The sequence below is a fragment of the Triplophysa dalaica genome, chromosome 25 (genome assembly GCF_015846415.1).
Source record: "Triplophysa dalaica isolate WHDGS20190420 chromosome 25, ASM1584641v1, whole genome shotgun sequence".
NCBI lineage: Eukaryota > Metazoa > Chordata > Actinopteri > Cypriniformes > Nemacheilidae > Triplophysa > Triplophysa dalaica.
In genome coordinates this window covers 11407715-11432573 of record NC_079566.1, presented here as the reverse complement: position 1 = coordinate 11432573, position 24859 = coordinate 11407715, and the positions used below count along the sequence as shown (strand labels likewise).

General features: G+C 40.5%; 2 protein-coding genes and 1 non-coding gene across 3 annotated transcripts; 2 read left to right on the top strand and 1 right to left on the bottom strand.

Moving 5' to 3' along the window:
- Window positions 1-473: 473 nt before the first annotated feature.
- On the top strand, window positions 474-4963 carry ndufv1 (NADH:ubiquinone oxidoreductase core subunit V1). The gene is made up of 11 exons (XM_056741327.1): window positions 474-552; window positions 1521-1697; window positions 1771-1853; window positions 1980-2150; window positions 2228-2411; window positions 2591-2780; window positions 2899-3111; window positions 3195-3361; window positions 4116-4197; window positions 4358-4503; window positions 4607-4963. Exons 2-11 carry the CDS (start codon window positions 1527-1529, stop codon window positions 4682-4684), a joined length of 1485 nt encoding a protein of 494 aa, XP_056597305.1. The 5' UTR covers window positions 474-552; window positions 1521-1526; the 3' UTR covers window positions 4685-4963.
- Window positions 4964-5962: 999 nt separating this feature from the next.
- trnam-cau (transfer RNA methionine (anticodon CAU)) lies at window positions 5963-6035 on the bottom strand. The gene has a single exon. It is a non-coding gene; the product is annotated as a tRNA-Met (tRNA).
- A 350-nt stretch (window positions 6036-6385) lies between these two features.
- Window positions 6386-24561, top strand: kmt2ba (lysine (K)-specific methyltransferase 2Ba). The gene is made up of 37 exons (XM_056741307.1): window positions 6386-6843; window positions 8464-8530; window positions 9571-10983; window positions 11090-11286; window positions 11412-11543; window positions 11624-11780; window positions 12325-12535; window positions 12837-12889; window positions 13079-13312; window positions 13389-13483; window positions 13566-13679; window positions 13792-13905; window positions 14057-14203; window positions 14297-14389; window positions 14465-14582; window positions 14668-14775; window positions 14952-15139; window positions 15327-15425; window positions 15570-15680; window positions 15829-15899; window positions 16132-16259; window positions 16346-16428; window positions 16503-16637; window positions 16765-16923; window positions 17008-17125; window positions 17207-17285; window positions 17386-17546; window positions 17644-17778; window positions 17851-20110; window positions 20386-20505; window positions 20585-20703; window positions 21151-21279; window positions 21361-21613; window positions 21805-21912; window positions 22063-22146; window positions 22632-22761; window positions 22852-24561. Exons 1-37 carry the CDS (start codon window positions 6553-6555, stop codon window positions 23125-23127), a joined length of 8490 nt encoding a protein of 2829 aa, XP_056597285.1. The 5' UTR covers window positions 6386-6552; the 3' UTR covers window positions 23128-24561.
- The last annotated feature ends 298 nt before the right edge of the window (window positions 24562-24859 follow it).

Here is a 24859-nt window from a genome sequence, read left to right as displayed (position 1 = left end):
TTTATTGATTGTTTTTCTTACTAAATAAACTAAACTTCAAACTAAACAGTCTTGTGTTGTGATATTATGCACTTAACATTAACATTGTACACATCATTTTGTAAAATGGCAATACAATGTTGAAGTCAGGTAGGTCATATGCCAATATAATGACATGTTACGTAATCCAGAAAGTGTCTAAATTGAAAAGAGAAGAAGGTTTGTATTGATAGTAATGAAATCTCACATTTTACTATCCAAACACTACAAAGATTTAGTGTGTTCCACTTTTAGTATCCATTTAAAGCCAATACAATAGCCATTATATTATATTATATTATATTATATCCATTAGAAGTTCTGTTTTTTTTCAGAATATTTTTTTTATTAAATTTATGTTTTCATTGTGTTTATGCAGGGTAATGAAATCAAGATCTGATTGAAAGGTTGAGTTAGATAACACACCTGCTCAACAGCGCCCCCATCCGCTCAAAGCCGTTATCTCATCCGGGTCGGTTCGTATATTCCTTCCGCTCTGAATTTTATAACCACAGATCCGGGGAGATCACGAAGGTAAGCAGTACTTCATGTCTTTCTGCTGTGTTTAAATCAAGGTATTGGACTGATGATTCCTATAGACTATTTTCACTGAATTGCTTGTGTAATTGAATCAAAATACAAACGTCCTGCATTGTCGAAAAAATCCCTCAAATGTCAAATCGAGTCAATGTGGAGGTCACTGCGGGACGAGCGGATTTTCGCAGATTTGACATGTTTCCTTTACAACATTTAATAAACAGTTTAACGTTAGCTTGTGTGTTTTTGTAATATTGTATCGTTTTAGCTCCGTATTTCTACGTAAATGTGACTTTGTTTGCTGGTATAAACTCATCATAGTAGTTGCATTGTTGTCTGTCTCTTATCTTGAGTAAGTTCCCTTCATAGAACGCAATATACTTGGTTGTATTTTAAGCACTCTTGACCTAAGTTCTCTGTTCTCTAAAAAAAATCTGTTATTTCAGGTTTATCTTGAGGTTTATCTACGATGTGCATAGAGATCCTTAATGTAATGGCTGGAAAAAAACTTTTTATTTACAACAAAAGATCTCGTGTTTGAAAATGGGTATAGTTTCATTGAAAATATAACTCAAATTAATGTTTTGTTTACAAAAAGTGCATTTAAAGTGGCTTTGAAAAGTGTATGGTGAGTTGTTATTAAACAGTATACCACGTGGTACAACCTTGATTACGAAATTCCTTTTACGCAATTTCACGTCTGACCTTTAACATTTAAATAAAATGAGAAATTACGTTTTGCAATTGTTTGATTTATCTGCTTTTTATTTTTATTCTTAAAATACTATTATTCTAGAAATATTATTTTTTGATTGTATTGGATTTAGGTACGCTTTTATGTGTGCTCTCTGGATAAGGAAATCGAACCCACAACCTTTGCATTGCTAGTGTGACTTTCTACCAATTGAGTTACAAAAACACCAAATCGCCAATAAATCACCTTCATTATGTTTTCCATCTTTCAGATAAGGATGCTGTCTTGTCTAGGCTGTCCGGCTCTTAGTAGGGTGCTCAGCACCGGGGCTTCACGGGCCCCGGTTGCCATGGCAGCAGCTGGTGCATCACGTGCCCCTGTTGTCTCCACCCCTACCTGTTCCCCAAACTCCATGACACTGGTGCGATACAACAGCACCGCTCAGCAGGTAACTGGTCCCACAAAGCTGAGTATATGATGATCAATTGGATCAGTTTATATAACAAATTTGTGTCATGCAGGACAAACCAAAGAAGACCAAATTTGGACCTCTTGCTGATCAGGACAGAATATTCACAAACCTTTATGGACGACATGACTGGAGGTAGAATTACATTGAATTTGATCAGATAATAGCTATTTTTCATTTTTTGAAGGAATATTTGTTTTAGAAATAGACGTGATCCCAAAAACACTTGATTTTTAAAATGCACAACGCCTTGTATTTCAGGCTGAAGGGTGCCCTGAAAAGAGGCGACTGGTACAAGACAAAGGAGATGTTGGATAAAGGGGTGGACTGGATCCTGAATGAGATCAAGGTGTCCGGCCTGCGTGGCAGAGGAGGTGCTGGCTTCCCGACCGGGATGAAGTGGAGCTTCATGAACAAGCCCAGTGATGGCAGGTAGGAGTACATCCCAAATCAGACCTTGAGTATAATACATCAGAAATTTCAGAATCATGACGGTCATATTCCTCCAGGCCTAAATATCTTGTGGTGAATGCTGATGAAGGTGAACCCGGGACCTGCAAGGACAGAGAGATCATGCGTAATGATCCTCACAAGCTCGTTGAGGGCTGTCTGTTGGCCGGTAGGGCCATGGGAGCTCGCGCTGCTTATATTTACATCCGTGGAGAGTTTTACAATGAGTCGTCCAACCTGCAGGTGAGATTGAAATTACTTCCTTGTATATCATATCATTGGTAAACTGTGAAAAGGAGCTTTATGTTTTTTGGAAAAAACTGCTTACTCCATAGGATTATAATGTGAAACAGACACTAGCAGCTTCAAAAAAGAAGTCAAGTCTGAACCCGGCATAAACAGTTTTTTTTCGGATCTTTTAGGTGGCCATTAATGAGGCTTATGCAGCTGGTCTGATTGGCCGAAACGCGTGCGGCTCAGGTTATGACTTTGATGTGTTTGTGATGCGCGGCGCTGGGGCGTACATCTGTGGAGAGGAGACCGCTCTCATCGAGTCCATTGAAGGCAAACAGGGGAAACCCCGTCTGAAACCTCCCTTCCCTGCTGATGTGGGTAAGTCGTACATGGGCGACACAAACAGACGCAGATGGACTTGTTTGGATTTATCTACTGTACTTTGTTTTTTTGTGTGTTGTATACATTACAAATGGTAAATACGCTCATATTGCAGGTGTGTTTGGTTGTCCAACAACGGTTGCAAACGTCGAGACGGTGGCTGTGGCGCCGACCATCTGCCGTCGCGGCGGCACGTGGTTTCTGGGTTTTGGACGGGAGAGAAACTCCGGCACAAAGCTTTTCAACATTTCTGGCCATGTGAACAACCCCTGCACGGTGGAAGAAGAAATGTCCATTCCCATTAAGGAACTTATTGAGAGACATGCCGGTATGACGGACCTGGAAATATTTGTCCGTGATCTGATCTTGTTCCATAAGATCATTTAACAGTCAATCCTCTTGTCTCTGTAGGTGGTGTTCGAGGGGGTTGGGATAATCTTCTTTGTGTTATTCCTGGTGGGTCTTCCACCCCCATGATCCCTCGCCACGTGTGTGATGATGTCATGATGGATTTTGATGCCCTCATTCAAGCTCAAACTGGTCTTGGCACAGCCGCACTTATTGTCATGGATAAATCAGTGAGTTACCATGTGAATTCTGTCATTTTTGTGACAGTACTGGTGGCACCCCAGAACTTAAAAAATACAAATATCTGTTGAGTCGATGTTATGTCCGGCCCTGTTGGGCTAATCAGAACAGATTGTAATTGGGTTTGGTCCGGATATTATGTTTTTAAGATGCAATCTGAAACGTTTGCCTCTCCATTGCCATCTTTTTTTGTTACAAGGTTATTTTAGTCTACTAAAATTAAACCTTGAAAACGTTTCTGTTCATTGAAATCAAATTAAATGTTATTGGGAGAAACTTATACTAAACGAAAAATGTAAATGTTACCTCAGAAATAAGCTAAAATAAGTTTAAAGCACTACAATTATAATTAAAAAACAAACGAATACAATTAATTATTTAATCGTATATAGCAACATAAATGAAAAATCAAATTACAATTACATCTTTATTTATAGATATGTATGGTATGAAAACTTTGGGATGGTTTATTTGCATAGATTCAATGTAAATGAGAAAGCATTAAACATTTTGTTAAATGTTTATAATAGTAATATAAGTAATTATAGTTCCAGTCTATGTGTGGTTATATTATAACAATGTATTGTATATGTTATTAAAATGAATATTTATTTTATAACAATTGTTTTTAATTAAACTACTCTACAGTTTTTTGTGGTTAAGAAGTTTGGCCTACATAGCGTCTAAATAATACACAAAAGCTACAGGTTTTGTATGACTAAAAAAATTCATGTTCCTTTACAGACTGATGTAATCCGAGCTATTGCCCGCTTAATTGAATTCTACAAGCATGAGAGTTGTGGACAGTGCACACCTTGCAGAGAGGGTAAGAAACTGATATCCCTGTGAAACATTACATTTCCGACAGATGTGAACTCCCTTATAACTGTTTTTAGAACACAGAAACAGCCTAATGTGATGTTATGCTTCTTGAATAACCACATATAAGAACACAAATGAACCTTGTGTCGTCTTGTGTTGCTCAGGAGTGGACTGGATGAATAAGATGATGTGGCGCTTTGTGAAAGGCGACGCGCAGTCAGCAGAGATTGATATGATCTGGGAAATCAGTAAGCAGATTGAGGGCCACACCATCTGTGCTTTGGGTGATGGAGCTGCATGGCCAGTGCAGGTACATCCAGAAGTGGAAGAGAAGAACTTTCACTGTATAAAAATCTTTTAAAATGTTATTCTCATGAAAGGTTTTAAATCAAACTATTCTAATTGTTCTCCAGGGATTGATTCGTCACTTTCGGCCATTAATGGAGAGCAGAATCGCAGACTTTGCACAGAAACAGCAGGCCCATGCTTGAAGACCCCATCTCTGCGTCTGTTGTCAATCATCCAGTCATTTGAAGTTATTTAAGCAAAACCAATAATGTTTTTGCTCACTGATATGTGAACTTTACTCATCTGGCATCACCTTGCGTTTCTCTGTCGTGTATATCTGGGGCATGGAAAGAAAATCACCGGTAAAGTTCTTTGAACCTTGAAATAGTTTAGGCTAAATCTATTCAGCTATTGTAATAGACTTAACATCATACTTTTGTTTGGATCATTGTAGTGTAGCACAATAAAGAGAATAAATTATCTGTTGTCTCAGATAAGGGAAAAACAATGTTGTTTTTATTACTGCATTCAATATGTATGATTTAAACAGCTGTATACACGAAAACAGCTGTTCATCTCCCTCCAGAACTATTGCTTCAAAGTATCTGCCCCTATAAATGCGTAGGAAACATGAATGCGATTGGGATTCACCCGAAGATTTAATAATAACGTTCAGTTTCTTGCACATTCTGATTAAATCGCAGGGACTTACTTTGTGCTGAATTTATGAGAATTTGTTATTTTCATTAACTTTCATTCATCTTCATAACTTCTTGGGAAAAAAAAACAATACCAAGCACATATTGGAAGTACTGGGGGAGTGGGGGGGGGGGAGTAAATTAACAGATATGTCATTCAGCGTGTTATGGAATATAAAATACAAATAAAAAGACAATATTCCTTTTAATTAAATATCATGAATAAGTATATACTGGATGCAATATTTGTGTGCATGCTTTAATATATGACCTGTAAGTAAAAGCAACAAAACCAGTATAAAAGGAACAAAATGCAATAAATAACGGAAATACAGAATAACAAGAAATTATGATATGGAAACTGGCCCGCATCCTATATTTATACTCCCTCAAAGAAAAGTAGTTGAAACCCCTGTTCTAAGGGAATTCAAACATAACTCTTCATTGTGTACTCTCTTTATACATATCTGAAGCCATAGTTAAGTTTATTATATTGCATTTTTGTAAATGGATCTTCCAAAAAATCTTTAAAGGTCCAGTCCAGTGTGTTATCGCTGATCAACTATGTTTAATTCTGTCAATCCGAAAGACTCTGGTGGTGATCAAGTGATCTTGTGTGTCTACTGTTCACAATCCTATTCAAGTGGTCAACATTGAGTTTGTTGAGAATTAGCTATAATCTGACTTTTTGGGATGAGATGATTCCCTCCATTACTAATTTCAAAAGATAGCTGTAGACAAAGATTCTTCTTATAATAACTCAGGAAAAGTTAAAACTTCAACTGCCCAGTGTGAGGCTCGAACTCACGACCTTCAGATTATGAGACTGACGCGCTGCCAACTGCGCCAACGAGGCTATGACGTCGTATTGACGTCGTATTTTAATTGGAATGCACTGATCTCACAATTCGAAATAAACTGTTTTTAAATAAATTTAAAATACATTAAATACCTGCCGTTGGCGTGTTTTAAACATATGCTAATCAGGTAAAATTAATTAATAATTGTAGATATTGAATATCTTGTGTCCAGCTCTTGAAGGAATTTATATAGAAGTTAAAACACTTGTGTGTTTCAATGTTTACATAACATCTATTTGTTATTTTTGTATATGTATTACTTGATTATTAAATATATATTTTTTTTTTTACTGAGAACAGTTTGTTCAAAATGCTATTATTTTATAGTCTATATATATTGTATTTACAGAGGCCTCGGAAGAAAACAAATAACGGCAAATAAGCTGTGGGATTCTTATTAAAAATAAAAACCCGATATCCCATAATGCTTTGCGTTTCCTCCGCTATCTCGCGCCTTTCCATCTTGTTCCTCTCGAGAGCTCAGCGCCGTAGTTGTTGTTGTGGTATGTAATAATGGCGGCATCAGGAGGCGGATTACCAGCCTCGGTTGCTGCAGCGGCCACAAACACCTCCGCGGCCGTTCGCTGTCGTTTCCCGGGTCGACCATGGATGTCTCGGAGCCTGGTAAAGACGGAGAAACGTTCTCATGTCGGTCGGGAGAGGGTTGAAGATAGGAAAGGGCCAAGGCCTGTCGACGTTGAAGCTACGCTCAGTGAGGATCCGTCACTGTCTCGGCTGCTTTTGCTGGCGGAGAAGCACAAGCGGAAGAACGAGGCGGGATTCTGTACGAGCGGGAGCGATGAGGTGAGTGTTTTGCTCGCCTCATTATTACATCAAATGTAGTTCTAGTAGAGAGGAGCGCGAAATGCATGTCAAGTGCTTGTCGGTGCATGTTGCTGGTGTCAGGTTTTGCAGAGATGCCCTCACCTGCAGAGTTGCGTGGTCCTGAGGTTTACAGATAGGAATATTCTCTTAAAAATCTAGAATCTGATCATATGGTGGGCTTTTGTCGGACTGTAAAGCTCCTGTGGCGGGTGTTTAACTGTAGAAACGTGGTTACCCTGGATACTGGGATCGTTTCTGGGTCGGCAGTGACACTATGGCAGAAACTTGTAACGTTAGCTGCTGGTTTTAAAAATGGTAAGTTTTTCCTGAAGTTAACACCAATATGTTGGTTTTTTATGAGACTCGGAAAGGTCAAATTGGTTTAATTGCTAATACTAGCAGAATATCGTATTGTGTATAATTGTTGAAGAGGCGTTTTGTGCATCCGCAATGTAAACTGAATATTGTTGTAGGCGCTTATTTACATAGTGTCAGAAAGGGCTACTAACTTGCACGAAGAATCTTTCTTTAAAAAATGTAATTTTGTTTTAATGATCTTAGCGCTGTTTACAAACTACACCTTCAGACAGACAGTATGGTGTGAGTCCATTGCAGCTGACGTTTCATTCAGTAAAACATCGTTGAGGACAATAAAAAAGCTTTTGACCACGTTTTATTTGATCACACATCCAATCCAATTCATACAATGTTAAATTGCAAACGTTTTCTTTAAGGTTTACAATATTATTGAGTTAATTTTCAAAACCTTACCTCTAAAGTATAGAGTGCACTTAAAGCTGCAGAGTCCAAGTTGAAGAAGCATAATTCTTATGATGTGCTGTGACGTCACACTGTGCAATATTGTAGCCTGATGTAATCTGAATAAATGGACCGGAATCGGATCGTCTATCCAGCATCATCATTACATGAGAGGACAGTTGTACTCTATGCAAATTGAATAAAGTTGAAAACAGTCCATCCAAGTCTGAATCTGTATGATCCATGAGGAACTGTTTAAAAACCACATTCAGCAACAGATGACAGCAGCAGGTGTGTACAGGAGATATTGAGAAAGACAGATGTTAGATTGGATACTTTTTTCACTGCTTGTTACCGACTGGGTGTATGTAAAGATGATGCATCATTTCACTTTTCTTCTGTATTATAAATAAGTTTTTAAGTGTTTTAATCGGCCATATCAAAGGGTCATGTCATGGTACTTAAATGGGATTTCAGCGTGTTAGTACTGTACTGTATCAGAATGTAATTTATCCTGTATAACTATTGCTTGCATTAAATATATATTTAGTTTTTTAGGGTACTCTAATGTAGATCTGTTATCACTCTTGTGTAAGTATACTTGGCAGCATTAGTCGTTGTCTTCTTTTGTGTCTGTTGTAAATAATAACCGTATTAATAAGAAACTGGAATTTCATAGTGCTGTCATCTGTAATTGTGCACTGTGTTGTAATAAAAACCTCATAAGAAACTTTCTTATCAGTAATTGTAAACCAAAAGTGTTTTAATGCAACCTATTAACAATTACTATGCGTGGAGCCAACATTTTGTAATAATTCATGTTTTCCAACTTTTTTTTAGGATGGAGACTTTACTGGCTTTAAAGTGGACAACCGATGGTCCTCACATTCTGGCAAAGGTTCATCAGGTAAGCCCCTATGATTATTTTCTTATGTGCCATATGGACTGGAAATTTTGGGTTATAGCAGACAAAAGCACACTTACTGTTGTGGAGACAGCAGGTGCGATGAGATGAATTTTCAGAAATTCAGACAAATGTTGAGGGAAGCTGGATGTGTTTTGTAGGCAAAATACTAATGCAAATTCTTTTGAGTGCATGTTCTCTGCAAATTGCATCATTAAAGGAAATTGTTTGTTTAAAGCTGCATCGCCATATCCATATTTTATATATTTTAGGGCTTTTCATGCCTTTATTGTTGATAGGACAGCATAGACTAAACAAGAAAGTACAGGATGGAAAGAGGGGAGCAGGGCCGGCAAGGACCTCAATCTGGGATTGGGGGGGTCGCTGGAGGCACAGTATGTCGGAGTACTCATAGATATAAATAACTAGATGCTGCATTAGCATCTGTATATATGGGACACTATACGTAGGTTGCGAGCCGGTTTGTCAACACTCAAAATTATGCTGACTGTGTATGATTATGAAAACATAGTTATTGTTGTGTTAGCCAAAACATTATTTCTGCTTCACTTGCACATAAAGATTGGCAATAGATATTGCGATTCACAGTAATTATACATCTCTAAATCGATTCTGTGTTTTGTGCAAAGCTTTACTTCGTCATTGTACATATACTTTATAATCATGAAAATACCTGAGAAGGTTTGAAGTACAGCCATATAAAATGACCACTGGCATTTCCTGGAACTGTGTGTGAATCGTTCTTCTTATGTGTCTCATATTCTGTGTTTCTGCGTGGGTTTGGGGGACCGACTGTGCGCTGAGAGTAATTAAAATTTAATGTTTTACACAGAGGGTGCTCTAGAAAGGCGAAAGTTACAGAGCTTTACAATATATTTTGCTTAAAATGAATATTGCATGATCAGCACTTTTTGCTTTTAATTTAAACACACCATTAAACATATTTTCAGTCAAGAAGTTAATTTTCTAAACACTGGTTCTATTATGAAAAGTCATGAAATATTTATTCAACTCTTTTAAAGGGAGTACCCATAAACCGGGATCCTCACAGGTGAAGCCTGTTAAAGCACCAGCAGAAGTAAAAGCTCCAGAAAAATCATCTGACAAACCCATGAGGAGTAACAGAAATGTTTCCAAAACTGACCAAACATTCAAGAGGCCCAAAATGGTTATAAAAATTACAGCAAAAAAGTTGACCAAGAAAGAAACGGATCAACATGTGAGTCAAGGCAGCTCAAGGAAGTCAAACGACAGAATACTCAGGAGCAAGCAGGATGCAAAATCTGTGTCCTCACATGAAGCAGATAATAAAATTGGAGCGACGGAAGAGGAGAACATTACCGTAACGTTACAAAGTCAAAGCTCTGGTGAAACAGAAAGACGGAGAAGGCGAAGGCGAAGGCGGGGCAAGGTAGTGTGGACTACAGCGTTGGTAAAGAGAAAACAGAGAGCTTCTCGACTACGATCCATCAAAGCCCAAAGCTCTCTGGCAGAAAATGCAGAGACACTTGAAGTTAACCACAGGAGGAGGAGAAAGGAGATTGGTGCTAGTGGACAAGAAGGTACTGTATCTCCAAAAGAAGTTAAAAAAAAGAAGAGGATCCCAAAGGGCGGCTCTCTAGAATCAGGTAGTATACAGCAACAAAAAATACATGATAGTCAAGGACAGGACTCAATCATGCATAGAAAGAGACGGCGACTTGGCCACAAAAACTTGGACTCTACATGCCATACATTGCAACCGATAGAGGAACAGAAACAGCCAATTGAAGAGATTGAGAAATCCGCTTTGGCAGTCCAGACAGAACTAATGAATATCTCTGCCAAACCAGTTGTTACTGCTCGTTCTTCCCGGGTCATCAGGCTTCCAAAAAGGTTCATGGATGACGAAAGCATGTCTGCACTCCCAGACAGAGGATCCCCAAAGAAAACAGCGCTGTCTGAAATCCCAATGGAAACTGGCAAACTAAATATAGAGATTTCCCAATCCCATGATTCTACAGTCAAGCAGAAGACATTGGAAGAGCCGCAGATCTTGAAGAATGCTGAGATGAGTATTTTGAAAGAGTTGAAATCTCAGCGAGGCAGACCTGTTTTGAGTTCCGCGAGGGTCGATGGTGGTCGTCGTGGGAGGGGTGGGAGAATTAGCCAATCCAACGACTACAAGATATACTGGAAGTTAAAGAAGCTCAATGCAAGCCTGGCGCGACGAAAGATGCAGCGCATCGCCAGTGCTAGTAACAGACTAGACGGCGAAGATGCTGTGAAGTTGGAGACCCACGATACAGAAAAAACTATGGAAACAGGAAGGAGAAAAATTCAGGACATGTGTTCTCCAGGGTTGGTGCCAAAAGTAGTCATACGTATTGGAGTACGTTCTGATCAGTCTCCGCTATCAACTTTGGCCGAGGGGTGTGATCCAGCTAAAGAGAATGGTAGGCTTTCACTGTCACATCCAAATTAAACCTTACAGAGAATATTTTTACCCTTACGCCTTAATCTTATTTATCTGTTGCGTTCTCCCCCAATTTTTTTTTTCAGTTGAGGCTGGCAATCTTGAAGGCACCAATGAACAGATGGTAGCTGGTGGACATAACGCCCAGATGATGGTGGGGCCCAGTGGTACCACCCACAGAATTAATCTTTCGGGTGCAAATAAGAGGATGTTCCACCTGCTGAAGAGAGCCAAAGTCCAACTGATTAAAATCGACCAGCAGAAACAGCTGAAAACTGCTCAGGTGAATATTTTTTGTTATTTTAATGGGTACGTTTGTCACTCGTAATGTCTTTGTTTTACCATGTTCTTTTACGCCTTTATAAACATCTCTATAATTATTCTTGAAATAACATACATGCTTTGCAGCTTCTGTCCAGCTCTGCCAGAGTAAGAGAAGGATTGGTAGCGGGCAGGGGGAGAGGCAGGGGCAGGGGGAAAGGCAGGGGGAGAGGCAGAAGGAAGCACATAGTCACAGACGACGCAGAAGAGGCTCTACAGGTACACTTGAATAATGCATTTACCCTCCAGCTTGTTTGCATAAATGCACATTGTAATGTTGTGTTCCTTCACTTCCAAAGGAGAATTTGATCGGGGGTCCTCGTATAAAGCATGTATGTCGCGCAGCGGCGGTGGCACTGGGGCAGCCCCGTGCCATGGTTCCAGATGACATTCCCAGACTTAGCGCTCTTCCGCTGCATGAGAGAGAGGGGATCACCTGCTCACCTGCTGAAGAGGGTACACACCTGTTTTGACCCGTATATTACAGTCAGAATGAAATCAATGTATACAATTCGTTTTTTATGTGATACAAGAGTTGTTAATTGGGTGAATGATGTTTTGTTCTAGATGTTCATCATTTTTTATTTATATGCCTTCATGATCTAATCAAAATCAGAAACTTTCTCTACGCATGTTGTTTTTTTGTCATTCAAGAAGCCGTTACACTCAGATATAAGTCATGATTAGAAAAAAATCGCACTTCATTTTTGTATCAACTTGTTGTGATATTCAGAATTAATATCAGGGTGGGGAGAAGTATCCTATCTTACTCCAGAAATATTGTAGACCTTTTTGGGTTATGTAGATAATTCCTATAACGCCAAAATTGACAAATTTTACACTGATGTATTATATTATAAGACTGTTTTTATGTTTCCACCCCAGTGGTTGTCACACACAAAAAAATGCCAGAACAAGTCATATTATCTTTACTCATGACTTGTATGGAAACTGCCTCATTCTTTTATCAGCTACTTATTTCTTACTCTGTTTCTTGAAGATGTTGCATCTCACTCAGAACCTGAGAGTGAAGAATCTGTTGATCAGAAGCCATTGTTCAGGCGTAAATATGAAAGCATGGGTTTTAGCAGGCGATTAACTCGCTGCTTCCACTGCAAGGGCTGTACTCAACTTGAGGACTGTGGGAAGTGTGTGTTCTGTCTGGACAAGCCCAAATTTGGAGGACCCAACAAGAAACGGCAGAGCTGTGTGTAAGTGAAGAAGATTTATCATGCAGTCAAATTTGCCACCCAAAAAAGAAAATTCTGTCATGAATTACTCAACTGCAAGTTGTTCCGAAGCTGTTTACATTTCTTTGTTCTGTTGAACACAAAGAAAGATATTTGGAAGATATGTTAGCAAATGACATTTCTAGGACATCCTTGACTATCATAGTATGAAATCATTTCGTAATCATTCCTTAAAGTTTGATTACTTCAAACTTTGCGGTTTCGTAAAGTGTTTGTGATAGTTTAATTCAACTACCAAGAGCATTTTCCTTATTTTCAATAGGTTGAAGAAGTGCACACGGATCGAGAAAAACAAAACGAGGCGATTTAACAAAGGTACATCGTCTTGAAATGTATTGAATTAATAGTAGTTAAACAAAATTCTCATAATGTAGTACACACACATTATACACATGCATGTGGTTCAGATGTTGCAGTTTAGAAATACTGGGATCCAACGACATTCGTGCATCTCATGGATTTTATTACTATTGACCCCTTTTTGACCACTTCTCTTTGACGCAGTCCAGATGAGGCGACATCGGCCAGCAGCGGCCGCTGGCACGTACAGCAGCGACGAAGAAAACGAGAAGGAGGGTGGAGATGAAGGACAGACATTTAGCCCAACCAGGAGGCAGCCAAGACGACAGGTCACGCCAATGTCCTACAGAAAACTGCTGGACTATTACTCCTCCGACACAGAGAGTGTCAGTTCTGAAAAGACAAAGACCAGCGTGACCCAAAAGACTCCATCCAGTGGTATGGACAAACTCACAGGACTAGATATCTTTGCAAAACTGAGTTTCTAATGCGAAACTCTTTTCTTGTTTGTCAGAAGTGGCTGCCCCTGTAATGGCCCCAGAAGAAGCGGCAAAACAGAGAAAGCAGGGAGTTTACAGGGCTTTCTGGGCCCAAAGCAAAACAGATAAGGTACTCGTTGTGTTTTTGAACTTTGTGAGTGGAAGATGAAACTTGAGATGATGCTCTTACTGATTTCTTCTTTTGTACTCAGAGCTCAGCGGAACAAGTGTCATCCAGTGTTTTGACTCCACTTGCAAACGGCTTCACCCAAAGAGGCGTGAAGTGTCCACAGAGGACGTCCAACAAGATTCGCGTGGACTTCAAGGTCAGGCAGAAACGATAACGGGCAACAGAAAAACTAAATTAAATATAACAGGCAACTCTTTTTTTGGACCATGGTCTTCAAAATCCAATGTTTTTTTTTTTACTCTACACAGGAAGATTGTAACATCCAGAATGTCTGGTTGATGGGTGGATTGAGTATTCTCACTTCAGTTCCCATCATGCCTCAGTCTGTGTGTCTGCTCTGTGCCAGCAAGGGCGAACACGATGTAAGACCGCAAACTACCTCTTAGTAAATCACTGAATAACATTAATATACAAAACACACCAAAATTACCAGTCAGAAAATATCAGCTTTCATTAAATAGCATGAATGTTATTGCTTATGTCATTTTAAATGCGACGCTGATTGTTTTCCAGATGATTTACTGTCAGATGTGCTGTGAGCCTTTTCACCATTTCTGTCTGCCTCCGGACGATCGGCCGAAGGAGGAGAACAAAGAGAACTGGTGCTGCAGACGCTGCAAGTTCTGCCACGTTTGTGGCCGCAAGAGCAGGCAGGCAAAGGTACTTTACATTTACACCTTCAGCAGTTTGTAAAGTTGTTGCTGAAGCTGTACGGATGGAAACCTGACAACGGCTCTTCTGTTTCTCATTCAGCCGGTTTTGCAGTGCCAGAAATGCATGAACTGCTACCACCCAGCCTGCTTAGGACCCACCTATCCCAAACCTCCTAAATTGAACATGTCGTGGGTGAGTTACATGTCATTCCTCAGCATCACATGCTTGATTTGTTACTGGCCAGTCGATTAATCTTTTTCTTTGTAGATTTGCATGCTGTGCATTCGGTGTAAGAGCTGTGGTGTGACGCCAGGCAAATCCTCAGATACGCCCTGGAACTACGAACTGGACATTTGCCCCAACTGTACCAAACTTCACAGCAAAGGTCTGAATAATCACTGTTTTTATACAGTTCGGTTTGAAATACTAGGATGTATCTGAATTCGTCATTGTGTGCTTGTGTGTCTCAGGTAACTTCTGCACTGTGTGTCTGAAGTGCTATGAAGAGTTTGACAGCAGCATGATGCAGTGTGCCCGGTGTGCCCACTGGGTCCATCCCAGGTGTGAGGGGCTCACAGGTGAGATTGTGTTTGTTTGATTTCCTCACTGATCCCTGGACTGTTCTAGATCGTTCTCTAGTTTTAAATAACAAAAGGATATGTTTTGTGGTTTAACAGAATCTGGCACATACTAGCATGAATAAAATGGTTCTAATTGTATTTTATTTTTGTCTTTTTCCATCATCGTTCATCAGACGATCTCTACGAGATCTTGGGTCGTCTACGGGGTAAGAGCCTTGTGTTCTCCTGCGCCGCCTGCAGTAAGACATTCCGCAGCGGTTGGCAGGAAGTGGTTCAGGAAGCTTTGAAGAACGGCCTGCAGAAGATCATGAATGGGTTGAGGAACTGTCCGTCCACCCACCTCCTCTTTGTTTGTTCGCAGGTAAGGTTAAATAGTTTGAAAAGAAAAATAAGTTGCCTGTTTTTTCTTCAGTGTCATTTCGAAACAAAACTTGAATTTAGTTGGAACTAATTTCAATGGGAGTGTTAAAGGGTGAAGGAACAATATCATTAAACTTTTTAAAGGTTACATTTCAATAGATTATCTTTGTATGTGTTCATCTGAGCAGTGCAAGGCTTGTCCAGATTTGGTGATTGCGAAGGAACAGTCTGTCTGTTGTCTGCATGTTGTGGAGCAGAAGTTAAAGAAGGACCTGTACGCCTCTCTGGTAAAATGTTCTTCATGTTCTTATTCTGTTTAGCTTCAATCCACTTCAAAACTTTTACAATCTTTCTATCTTTCTTAAGGTCTGTGAGTCATTCTAAATACTCCTGAACCTTTTTACTAACTACAGTTTACTTTGTCCTTTCAGAAAGCATTTCATGAGGATGTGGTGACCGTCATAGCGGATAGACTAAAAAAAGAGGAATCTTATCCAGATGATCTCAAGCTCACCAGCCAAGCCAAGATAAACTATATAAAGGCAATACATTTTTTCCTTGCAGCACTTATGGAGTTTTTAAGCTCGATGGACATTTTAATGCAACACCTTCGGTCTAAGTGATAGTTGCGGGTTGTACAACTTTATTTGGGATGTAAACTTTGCTGTTTTTATCATTTGGTCTTTGCAGGTAGTACAACAAGTATTTAGCTGGTTCAGGTGTCAGGACCCTAAAACATGGAATATGCAAGAATTACCAAGGTACAAACCTAATTTGGTATTTTAAATAATAAGTCTATAACAAGTTCCATCTTGAGCAGTATAAACAACATTTCTATGATACTGTTGACTACCAGAGTCAACTAAATCGTTTTCATCCTCATTTTAAAACAGTGGGAATGCAGTGGGAAGTCAAACGGAAATATTAAACACGTCATTTTCACCAACCAGTTTGCAGAATGTTAGATCCAAACATGTTTCTATTATTTTCCAGTGGTATGCTCCCCGAGGCAGTTCTTCCCCCAAGTGATGAACACAGTTATGCACAATGGCTCAAAAACCAGGACCGTACCTTTAAAAGGCGCGAAGTGGACCAAGAAAACCCCACATCAAAATTACATGGTAAATACATGTATGGTTATCTGCATGCCTTAGGCATTTCTCTTGTTTGTATCTTGTGTTATAACTTTTTATTTGGTGAACCACAGATCTACACAACACAAACCCTCCATCATTTGTGGACGAAAGGCAGTGCTCTCTCTGCCCGCAGCTTGGAGATGCCAAACCAAATGTAGGTGAAGCTTTGGACTGTTTTGTGTTATGTTGGTTTTGCTTGAGTTACTCATCTTTATATTGTATGTGTAGGATGCTGGTAGGCTGCTGTACATTGGACAGAATGAATGGGCTCACGTGAACTGCTGCGTGTGGTCGGCTGAAGTGAGGGATGTCAAAGGGGCTTTGCTGCATGTTCACAGTGCCGTCACCAGGGGCCGTTTCATGGTTAGTATGAAGTCATTTTTTATGATTTAATCACTTAATGTTAAGTGAAATAACAACAAACTGTAGATTGATTGTTTTGTAAGGAGCAAGTCTGAATTTATTAAATGGTTTGCTTTCTCTTTCTCAGCGCTGTGAGCGATGTGGCCAGAATGGGGCAACAGTGGGATGCTGTCTTAGCTCGTGTCAGAGTAACTACCACTTCATGTGTGCTCGTGCCAGCAACTGTGTCTTTCAGACCGACAAGAACGTCTACTGTTACAAACACAGTGACCTCATCAGTAACAAGGTAGAGGCCTCATATGCAATGTTTTTCTTTTAGAGTTGCTGTATAATTGAAGTTTAAAGAAAGCTAACCAGCTTTCTTTTGTAGATCGAGCAAGGAAATAGCTTTGAAGTTCTCAGGAGGGTGTATGTGGATTTTGATGGAATCAATCTGCGAAGGAAGTTTTTAACAGGCTTGGACCCAGAATCGATAAATGTGATGATTGGTAAGTGAAGTGATGGCGCATTTATTTTGCCTTGTGGAAGGGAAAAGACAACAAACCATGTGTTTTGTTGCTCTTGTGCAGGATCTCTACACGTTCAGAAACTTGGTGTTCTGACAGAGCTGTCTGCAAATTCAGGAAAATTGTATCCAGTTGGTTACCAGTAAGTCATCAGATTAACATATTAAGCATTCTTTCTAATATTAAAAAGTTATAAATAAACTTAAATAGAAATGTGTTCTCATTGTTTAATGTGATCTCAGATGTTCTAGATGGTATTGGAGCACCGTCGACCCTCGAAGGCGATGCCTGTACACTTGTAAAATCACAGAGATGCATCCATCGTCACGGTGCATAGCTTCTCACTGCACGCTGGATCAGGGAGAAAATCATACTATTGTGCACAGCCCAAAAGCACAAAGTGGTGTGTAAATAAATGGTTGCATGTTAGTAATCGAACAGTTCGGTGCTATCGTGAAACCTTTTTCAAAAGAGATGTTTACAAAGTTTTTGTCTTATAGATGAGAACACCACAGACAGTGAGCATTGTTCACCTGGGCTGTCCCCCACAACCAAACAAGACTTAGGGGCAGGAGCTAAGATGTCACATAGCAGGAGACCAGCAGGAGGAATGTTCAGACCTTTGCCTTCTCCAGGTAAGAATACTTGACAAATTCCAGCAAATGTAAGTTAAGCTGCAAATATTCATCTTCTTATGTTTTTTCCAGGAAATGCCATTTCAACACCCCATCATATTTTGACCATCAGTGACTTCGACGAGACACGACGGTCAACGAGGAGGCACTCCACACGCAGTCGAAATGCCTCGCCTCCCCCTGCGGTCCTGCCCGGCCCGATGACTCTGCGATCAGGGGGCGCACTTCACCCTCGGTCGCTGTCGTTTAGCCCCCCCGCCTCACCTGTTGGTGCAACCGAGAACCTCATTAGCTCCACCTCACCTCGACGAAGAGGGAGGCCTCCCTCATCTCCCTCTAACTCCACCTCAGGGCCCTCACCGCCACGAGCGGCTCTCCAAAGTCCTTCCGCTCGGTCTGCCCGCCTCTCGCCACGACATCAAGCGCCTTTTAAAATCACACCACCTGAAGATGCAGGACCATCCATTATGGATGCCACATCATCATCTCAAGAACTGATTTCAGACGCAGATGTTGCTGTGGCTTCTGTGCTGAATGCAAAACTAGAATTTGATGAGGCTTTGCTTAATGAGAATGTGGCTCTGCACTGTGACACTCAAGGTGGTGAGAACGATGCTGAAGATGTTTCCAAATACAGCGCAGACGTGAAGGGCACGTCGTGTCCTGCGACTGCAGATGTGCAGATGGGTGTAGACTCGGTCGACGAGGATGCTGACCATTATATAAACTTCTCTCGCACTGTAGTGGTCCGCGAGGCCGCCAAAGACTCTTCACAAGTAGGACATAATGTCTATCCTAACTCAGGGTCCATCTCACAGCTGGACGGAGCTGATAATGATTCTGAGAGCGACACAAGCGAAGCCAACGCAGAGGGCGATACTCAGGAAGTAGGGAATAGTTTTCATAGTCAGGAATCTGAGCCATTGAAGCATCCAAACACGGGCAGATCCCTTGGCAACAGGCAGCTAGTTTGCACAATATCATCTGATGAGAATCAACTCCCTGGAGATTCCGTTGATCAGAACGCTGGGTCCAAGACCTGTGAAGAACAGGAAATAACATCTTTACAGGAGAACTTGATTGTTGTCTCTAGCCAACATGAAACATCTGGAACCGGAGGGCTAGAAGATCAAGAATTGTCTTTGACACATATCGTTACAACTGGAGAGGAAGTCTTGTTGGATAGTGAATCGACGGAGGACTCAAAAGAGGCGTTTCTCGATGACACCAGTGGAAATTTTATATCAGCTGATGGCAGAATTTTGGAAGTGAAGGAAAATTCTGCTTCTCCTGGAGAAGTGTGCGATTCCTCATCTGTGAACGAGGGTTTAAATAAAGCTTCTCTGCCGGCTATTCCAACCAGTAGTGCTCGAAATATTGTGATCGTCAAGCCGACTACAACGACGCAAAGACGTTACGTTACCGTACAACCCAGGACTCAACTATTAAAAGCTATTAAGATGGACGCAACTCCTTATTCTGTGCCTGTTAGTGTTGTCTCAACGTCTGCTCCCGTGTCTGTTACTCCGCTTTCCTCTGTAATAAATGGCTTTGGACAAGCTCCAAAGGATGCCGCAAAGACTCGTACCATTGCCATACGCATCGCCATGCCGAAACCGGTTACGGAACAGTCTCAACCTCAGTGTCTGGGTACACCCACCTCACCTCAGGTCCTGCTGGTGAACCGCGCCGGACAGATTCTGGTGAAAAACCCGCAGACCAACACGTACCAAATACACAGCGCCAATTCCCCCTCGTATGCCCACATCAGTCAGATCGCCAGGATAATCCACAGCGGTAATATTATCCAGCGACCCGTTCCTAAGGTTACAGTCATACCCGTGCCTCAGGACGGTCTCGCCAAAAGTGCGCCGGCACGTATCATATCGTACAGCAGTGGTAATGGAGCCGCACAAGCAACCCAGGTGTTGATCCGCAGCTTACCTCAACATTACATCGGAAGCCAGTTGCAAAATATCAGTCAGCCGATAGAGAGGACGGACAGGGCAATGTCTAGAAACGCACGGGAGGGTGGGGAGAAGGAAATGGCCCAGGCGATAATAGACAAGGCGATGGCAAGTCATCGAGAAGCGGCAAGTCTTCTGAATCCTTCTCAATTCCAAGTGTCTCCCTACCTCAATGAACATCTCTCGACGGAGTCAAGTCAACCGTCTCCGTCTCATCTGCGGAGTCCGCCGAACATCTTGGCCAACTCTAGACCTCAGGTCAAGGTTAAGAGAGTGTCGTCGGTGACCGAACGAATTGGTGTGAAGAAATGCAGGACTGACTTTATGGACCACACGACCCCTAGTTCGCAAGAAGACTTAAACAGGCAAGAACCAAAGTTTGGGAAATTTTGAGATTTATTTTAACTCATGTCGATCAAAACCTGTGTATTATACTTTCTTCAATGAAACATATAAGCAAATAGCTTGAGAAATGCCTCAGTGGAGGTCAATGTGGTCCAATGTTACCAACATTCTTCAAAATATCTACGTTGGTGTTCTGTATTAGAAAGAAAGTCATACAGGTTTGACATGACATGAGGGTGAATAAATAATGAGAATTTTACCCCTTAAAAAAGTCTGTTACTTTGAATATGTTTAGATCAAACAAGGTTCGAATGAAGACGCCAAGTGTTAAGGATGTCCTCGACTTTGACAACCCAGACACTGGATCTCCCAAACAGCCGCCACATGAAGAATCCAAGCTGGTTGAACCAGAGAGGTTTGTAGTGATAAAAATGAAATCCCATGTTTATATAATTACAACCAGATTAATACAATATTGCTCTTTCTCTCTTTAGGAAGACTCTAGATGAAGTGGAGCCCACCTTACCACAGGCAAGAGAAACAAAAGACTGTGGCAAAGCTCAATTGCTGAGCTCCAAACAGGGTGACACTTCTGACTGGGCTCCCTATGCAGGTGAACATGGATTATGAGTGATAATACTTTTTGAATTGTTAGTTTATAACTTTAAATGTGTACCCATCATACTTTTTAGGATGTGAAAGCAAGTTTTTTATTGTGTCTTTTTGGGCTGTCAAACAATTAATCGCATCCAGAAAAGAACTTTGTGTTACGTAATATATGTCTGTGCACTGTGCATATGATTGTTTTATTTATAAAGGCATGAATACAAAAAAAGAAATGGCAATTTTTTGAAATGACATAACAATGTTTTGGTAAATATAAAAAATACATTAGTGTTTCCTAAACATGTATACATGTACAGTATGTGCATGTGTTTATAAATACAAAATTAATATGCACACTACACAGACATATATTATGTAAACACAAACGTTAATTATGGATGCGTTTAATCGTTTGACTGCCCTCGTATTGATCACACTTAATGTGTTATTTTAGGTTGGAGTTCAGATGAGGATTCTCCATCACCTGGCAAGCAGGACAAATATGTCAATCAATATCAGCCTCAACTGCGCTTTCAGATAACCAGTGATGATGGTTTCTACATAGAAGCGGACAGCATTGATGGTCGGTTATGGTTAAGTCGGACATTAACTTGATTCTTGCTTTGGCTTTTTGTAATCTCTTTTCACTGATGTGTTTCTACAGTGGCATGGAAGGCAGTCATTGATGGTGTTCAGGAGGCACGAACAGGCTGTCGGCTGGAGCAGCTGCCGGTTACGAGGGTGAGCGGCGCCAGGGTTCTTGGCATCCTTCACGACGCCGTTCTTTTCCTGTTGGAGCAGCTGCATGGTGCAGCCCTCTGCAACCAACACCGCTTCCGATTCCACCAGCACGACAACATCGAAGAGGAGCTGCCCATTAACCCCAGTGGATGTGCCCGCGCTGAGATTTACGAACGGTCAGTTGACTGAAGTCAGATGTTACTGTAAATAATATTAAAAGCTTGGAATTTGTGTCTGTGCGGTGAAGATGGTTTGAAGGATGTTTCCTAAAGATACTTCATTAGTGTGTTATTTTAATCTGAGTCATTTGATTTGACCTGTTTTTCTTTTTTGGTTTGAAATAAAAAATGCCTCTCTTACCCCACAGAAAATCTACTTTTGATATGTTCAATTTCTTGGCGTCGCAGCATCGCAAGCTTCCCGAGTCTAGGCCGTGTGATGATGAAGAGGATGATATCATGCTCAAATCAAGCAGGTTAGATATCGAATAATAAAATGTTTGAATAAGAAGTTTTGAAGTGTCGTTTTTACACGTTTGTTTACATAGAGTTGCAGAAAAGCCCCAGAACATTAATTAAAAAGCAGCTTTATTGAGCTTTTTGTGATCTCTTCAACTTCTTTTCAGACGGGGTACAAGTACAGAGTTACCCGTGGCGATGAGGTTCAGACACTTGGAGAGAACCTCTAAAGAAGCTGTAGGAGTTTACAGGTAATGGAGAATGATGATGGTAGTTTGTTGGAGAGTTTGTTTCAAAATAGGCGATGATGTCGATAAGATTGATCCAGTGCTACTTAAAGGAAAAGTTCACACAGAAATTTAAATCTCACTGTAGAGTTGTACCAAATCTGTATACATTTCTTTGTTCTGATGAATACAGAGATAAATATTTGGAAGAATGCTTGTAACCATAGTAGGAAAATTACAATGGTCGCCAAAAGTGTCTCGGAGCGGTTTGCTTTCCTACATTCTTCAAAATATCTTCTACAGATAAAAGAAATGTATAAAGGAATTTTTCCTACTATGGTAACAATACAGTTCTCGGCCACCATTGACTAAAAGCATTCTTCCAAATATCTTTCTCTGCGTTCATCAGAACAAAGAAATGTATACAGATTTGGTACAATTCGAGGGCGAGTAAATGATGACAGAATTTACATTTTTGGGTGAGCTTCATTACATTTTTCTTGTTTTAGATCACCTATTCATGGTCGTGGCCTTTTCTGCAAGAGGAACATTGAGGCTGGAGAGATGTTGATCGAGTATGCGGGTAATGTCATCCGCTCGGTTCTCACTGACAAAAGAGAGAAATACTACGACAGTAAGGTACGCGCTGCTGTGAATTTTACCGCTCTGTTTTTTTTCCTAATACTCGACTGTGTTTGTATTTTCTTGACCACCTGCTTTTTTCTAAAGGGCATCGGCTGTTACATGTTTCGCATTGACGATTTTGATGTGGTGGATGCCACCATGCACGGAAACGCTGCGCGATTCATCAACCACTCCTGCGACCCTAACTGCTACTCAAGGGTCATTAACGTGGAGGGCCAGAAGCACATCGTAATCTTCGCCCTGCGCAAGATTTACCGCGGAGAGGAGCTCACCTACGACTACAAGTTCCCCATTGAAGATCCCAGCAGCAAACTGCACTGTAACTGTGGTGCCCGCCGCTGCAGACGCTTTCTTAACTAGAGTAGATTACTGTTTCCACCATCTAGGTGAAGTTCTGGGACGGATGACTCGTTGTTTTTGAAGGAGGGGACCCATGTGATAAGTGCGAGAGATCAGTGTATTCTGAAGGAACGTAAGGGAAAAATTAAGAAAAGTGATTTTGTTCTGCAGATGGTGTGTAGCGATTTAAGACCACCAGCATGGCTTGAGTGGTTAACCTCGTATGAGCTGTTTTTATTTCCTTGATCATTTAAACCATGCTATTTTAACATCCGCCTATATCCAGTGCTTTATTCCCAAATGCATTTAGCTTCTGGTGGAGAATCGTTTCCTCAGAACTGCTCACGCTGTTGAGTGTCTTTTGTCTTTATTCAGCATGCCTTTCAATCCTCACTGGTTATGCAGAACATCTGAAGAATGGTTTAAAAGAGCGGAGTGATATTGTACAGTAGTTTTATATAGTGGAAGATACCCTGAAGTTTATAAAAGGGTGCGATTATTTTTGCTACTGATTCAGAGGAGCTCCAGAGATGGGTCGACCTCAACAGCACCTTAATAATCTTTGCTCTGTTTCCCACGAATTAGCACTGTATATATGAACCAAGGCGTATGTTTTCGATGAACAGCTTTTCCACATGAAGTGGTTTTGTTAACTGTATATTTCTCTGTGGGGTTCTTTTATGAGTGCAAGCAAATCCATCACTTACAACAACCTTTTTAGTAGAACAGCCCGACAAGATTAAATTCCCTTGACTGTGTTTTAATTTAAGTTAAATGTTTGCTTCGAACGCTTATGAAGATAACAGCACACCATTTGTAGTATTGAAATTTCGCTTCTTTATGCATAGATGTCTAATACCTTGGATGTGAGTAGGACGTACCCCAATTCCCAGAATCCGTTGTTTTTATGTTTTTTATATATTAAGGCCAGTCTTTTGGAGGTGTTTGTTGTAATGTCTTGCATACTGCGATCACTTGTGCGATCCCCATCTTTGATTAACTTTGAATCAGAATAACACCGCGTACAAGTATTAATGGACATCTGCTAAAACATACAAATGTGGGTGTGGCCTACCGTTGTCTGTTTTTGGGTTGACTACCTCAGTAGCTCAGTACGCCAGTGACAGCTAGTGAAGTACAAACAATAGCAAGTATGCTGGGATAATCCCACACTAGCTTTGATTTTATGCAACGTGGTCTGTTTGTTAAGTTTTTTCGTTTATCCTGGAAATTCCCAGATCCCTTTTTCCTTGTGCTTTTGTACAGAATTGTGGTTTATAATTATAAATGAAGACTGAGGCTTGAATCCGTCACTGGGCGTGAGGGAGCAGAGTTCATCCAGCTCAGTCTTTGTATATAGTTGTGTACAAGAATTTCTAAATCTGTAAAATTTTCTACGCACTTTTTTATTTATGATGTTATACAGTAATAAAGATTAAAAAATTTCTGAATTAATTGCAGTCTTGAACGTTTTATATTGTGCAACTCACTCTGTTTGTTGGTAGAAATATATTTTAATATAATCAAGAGGGTCAAAAATTTCAATTTTAGCTATTTTATGTGAACGTACGATTATTTTAAAAACGTAGACATGTACTGTGTTTACACATCGGCTGAGGAAGTTTATTGCAAAATGGAATTATCAGTAGGAACATACAGACTAAACATTTTAATATTTACTCTGGTTTACCCAATACCAAGTGGACTTGAACTGATCCAAAACATAGTGCTATTGGTTAACTGTGTATTTAAC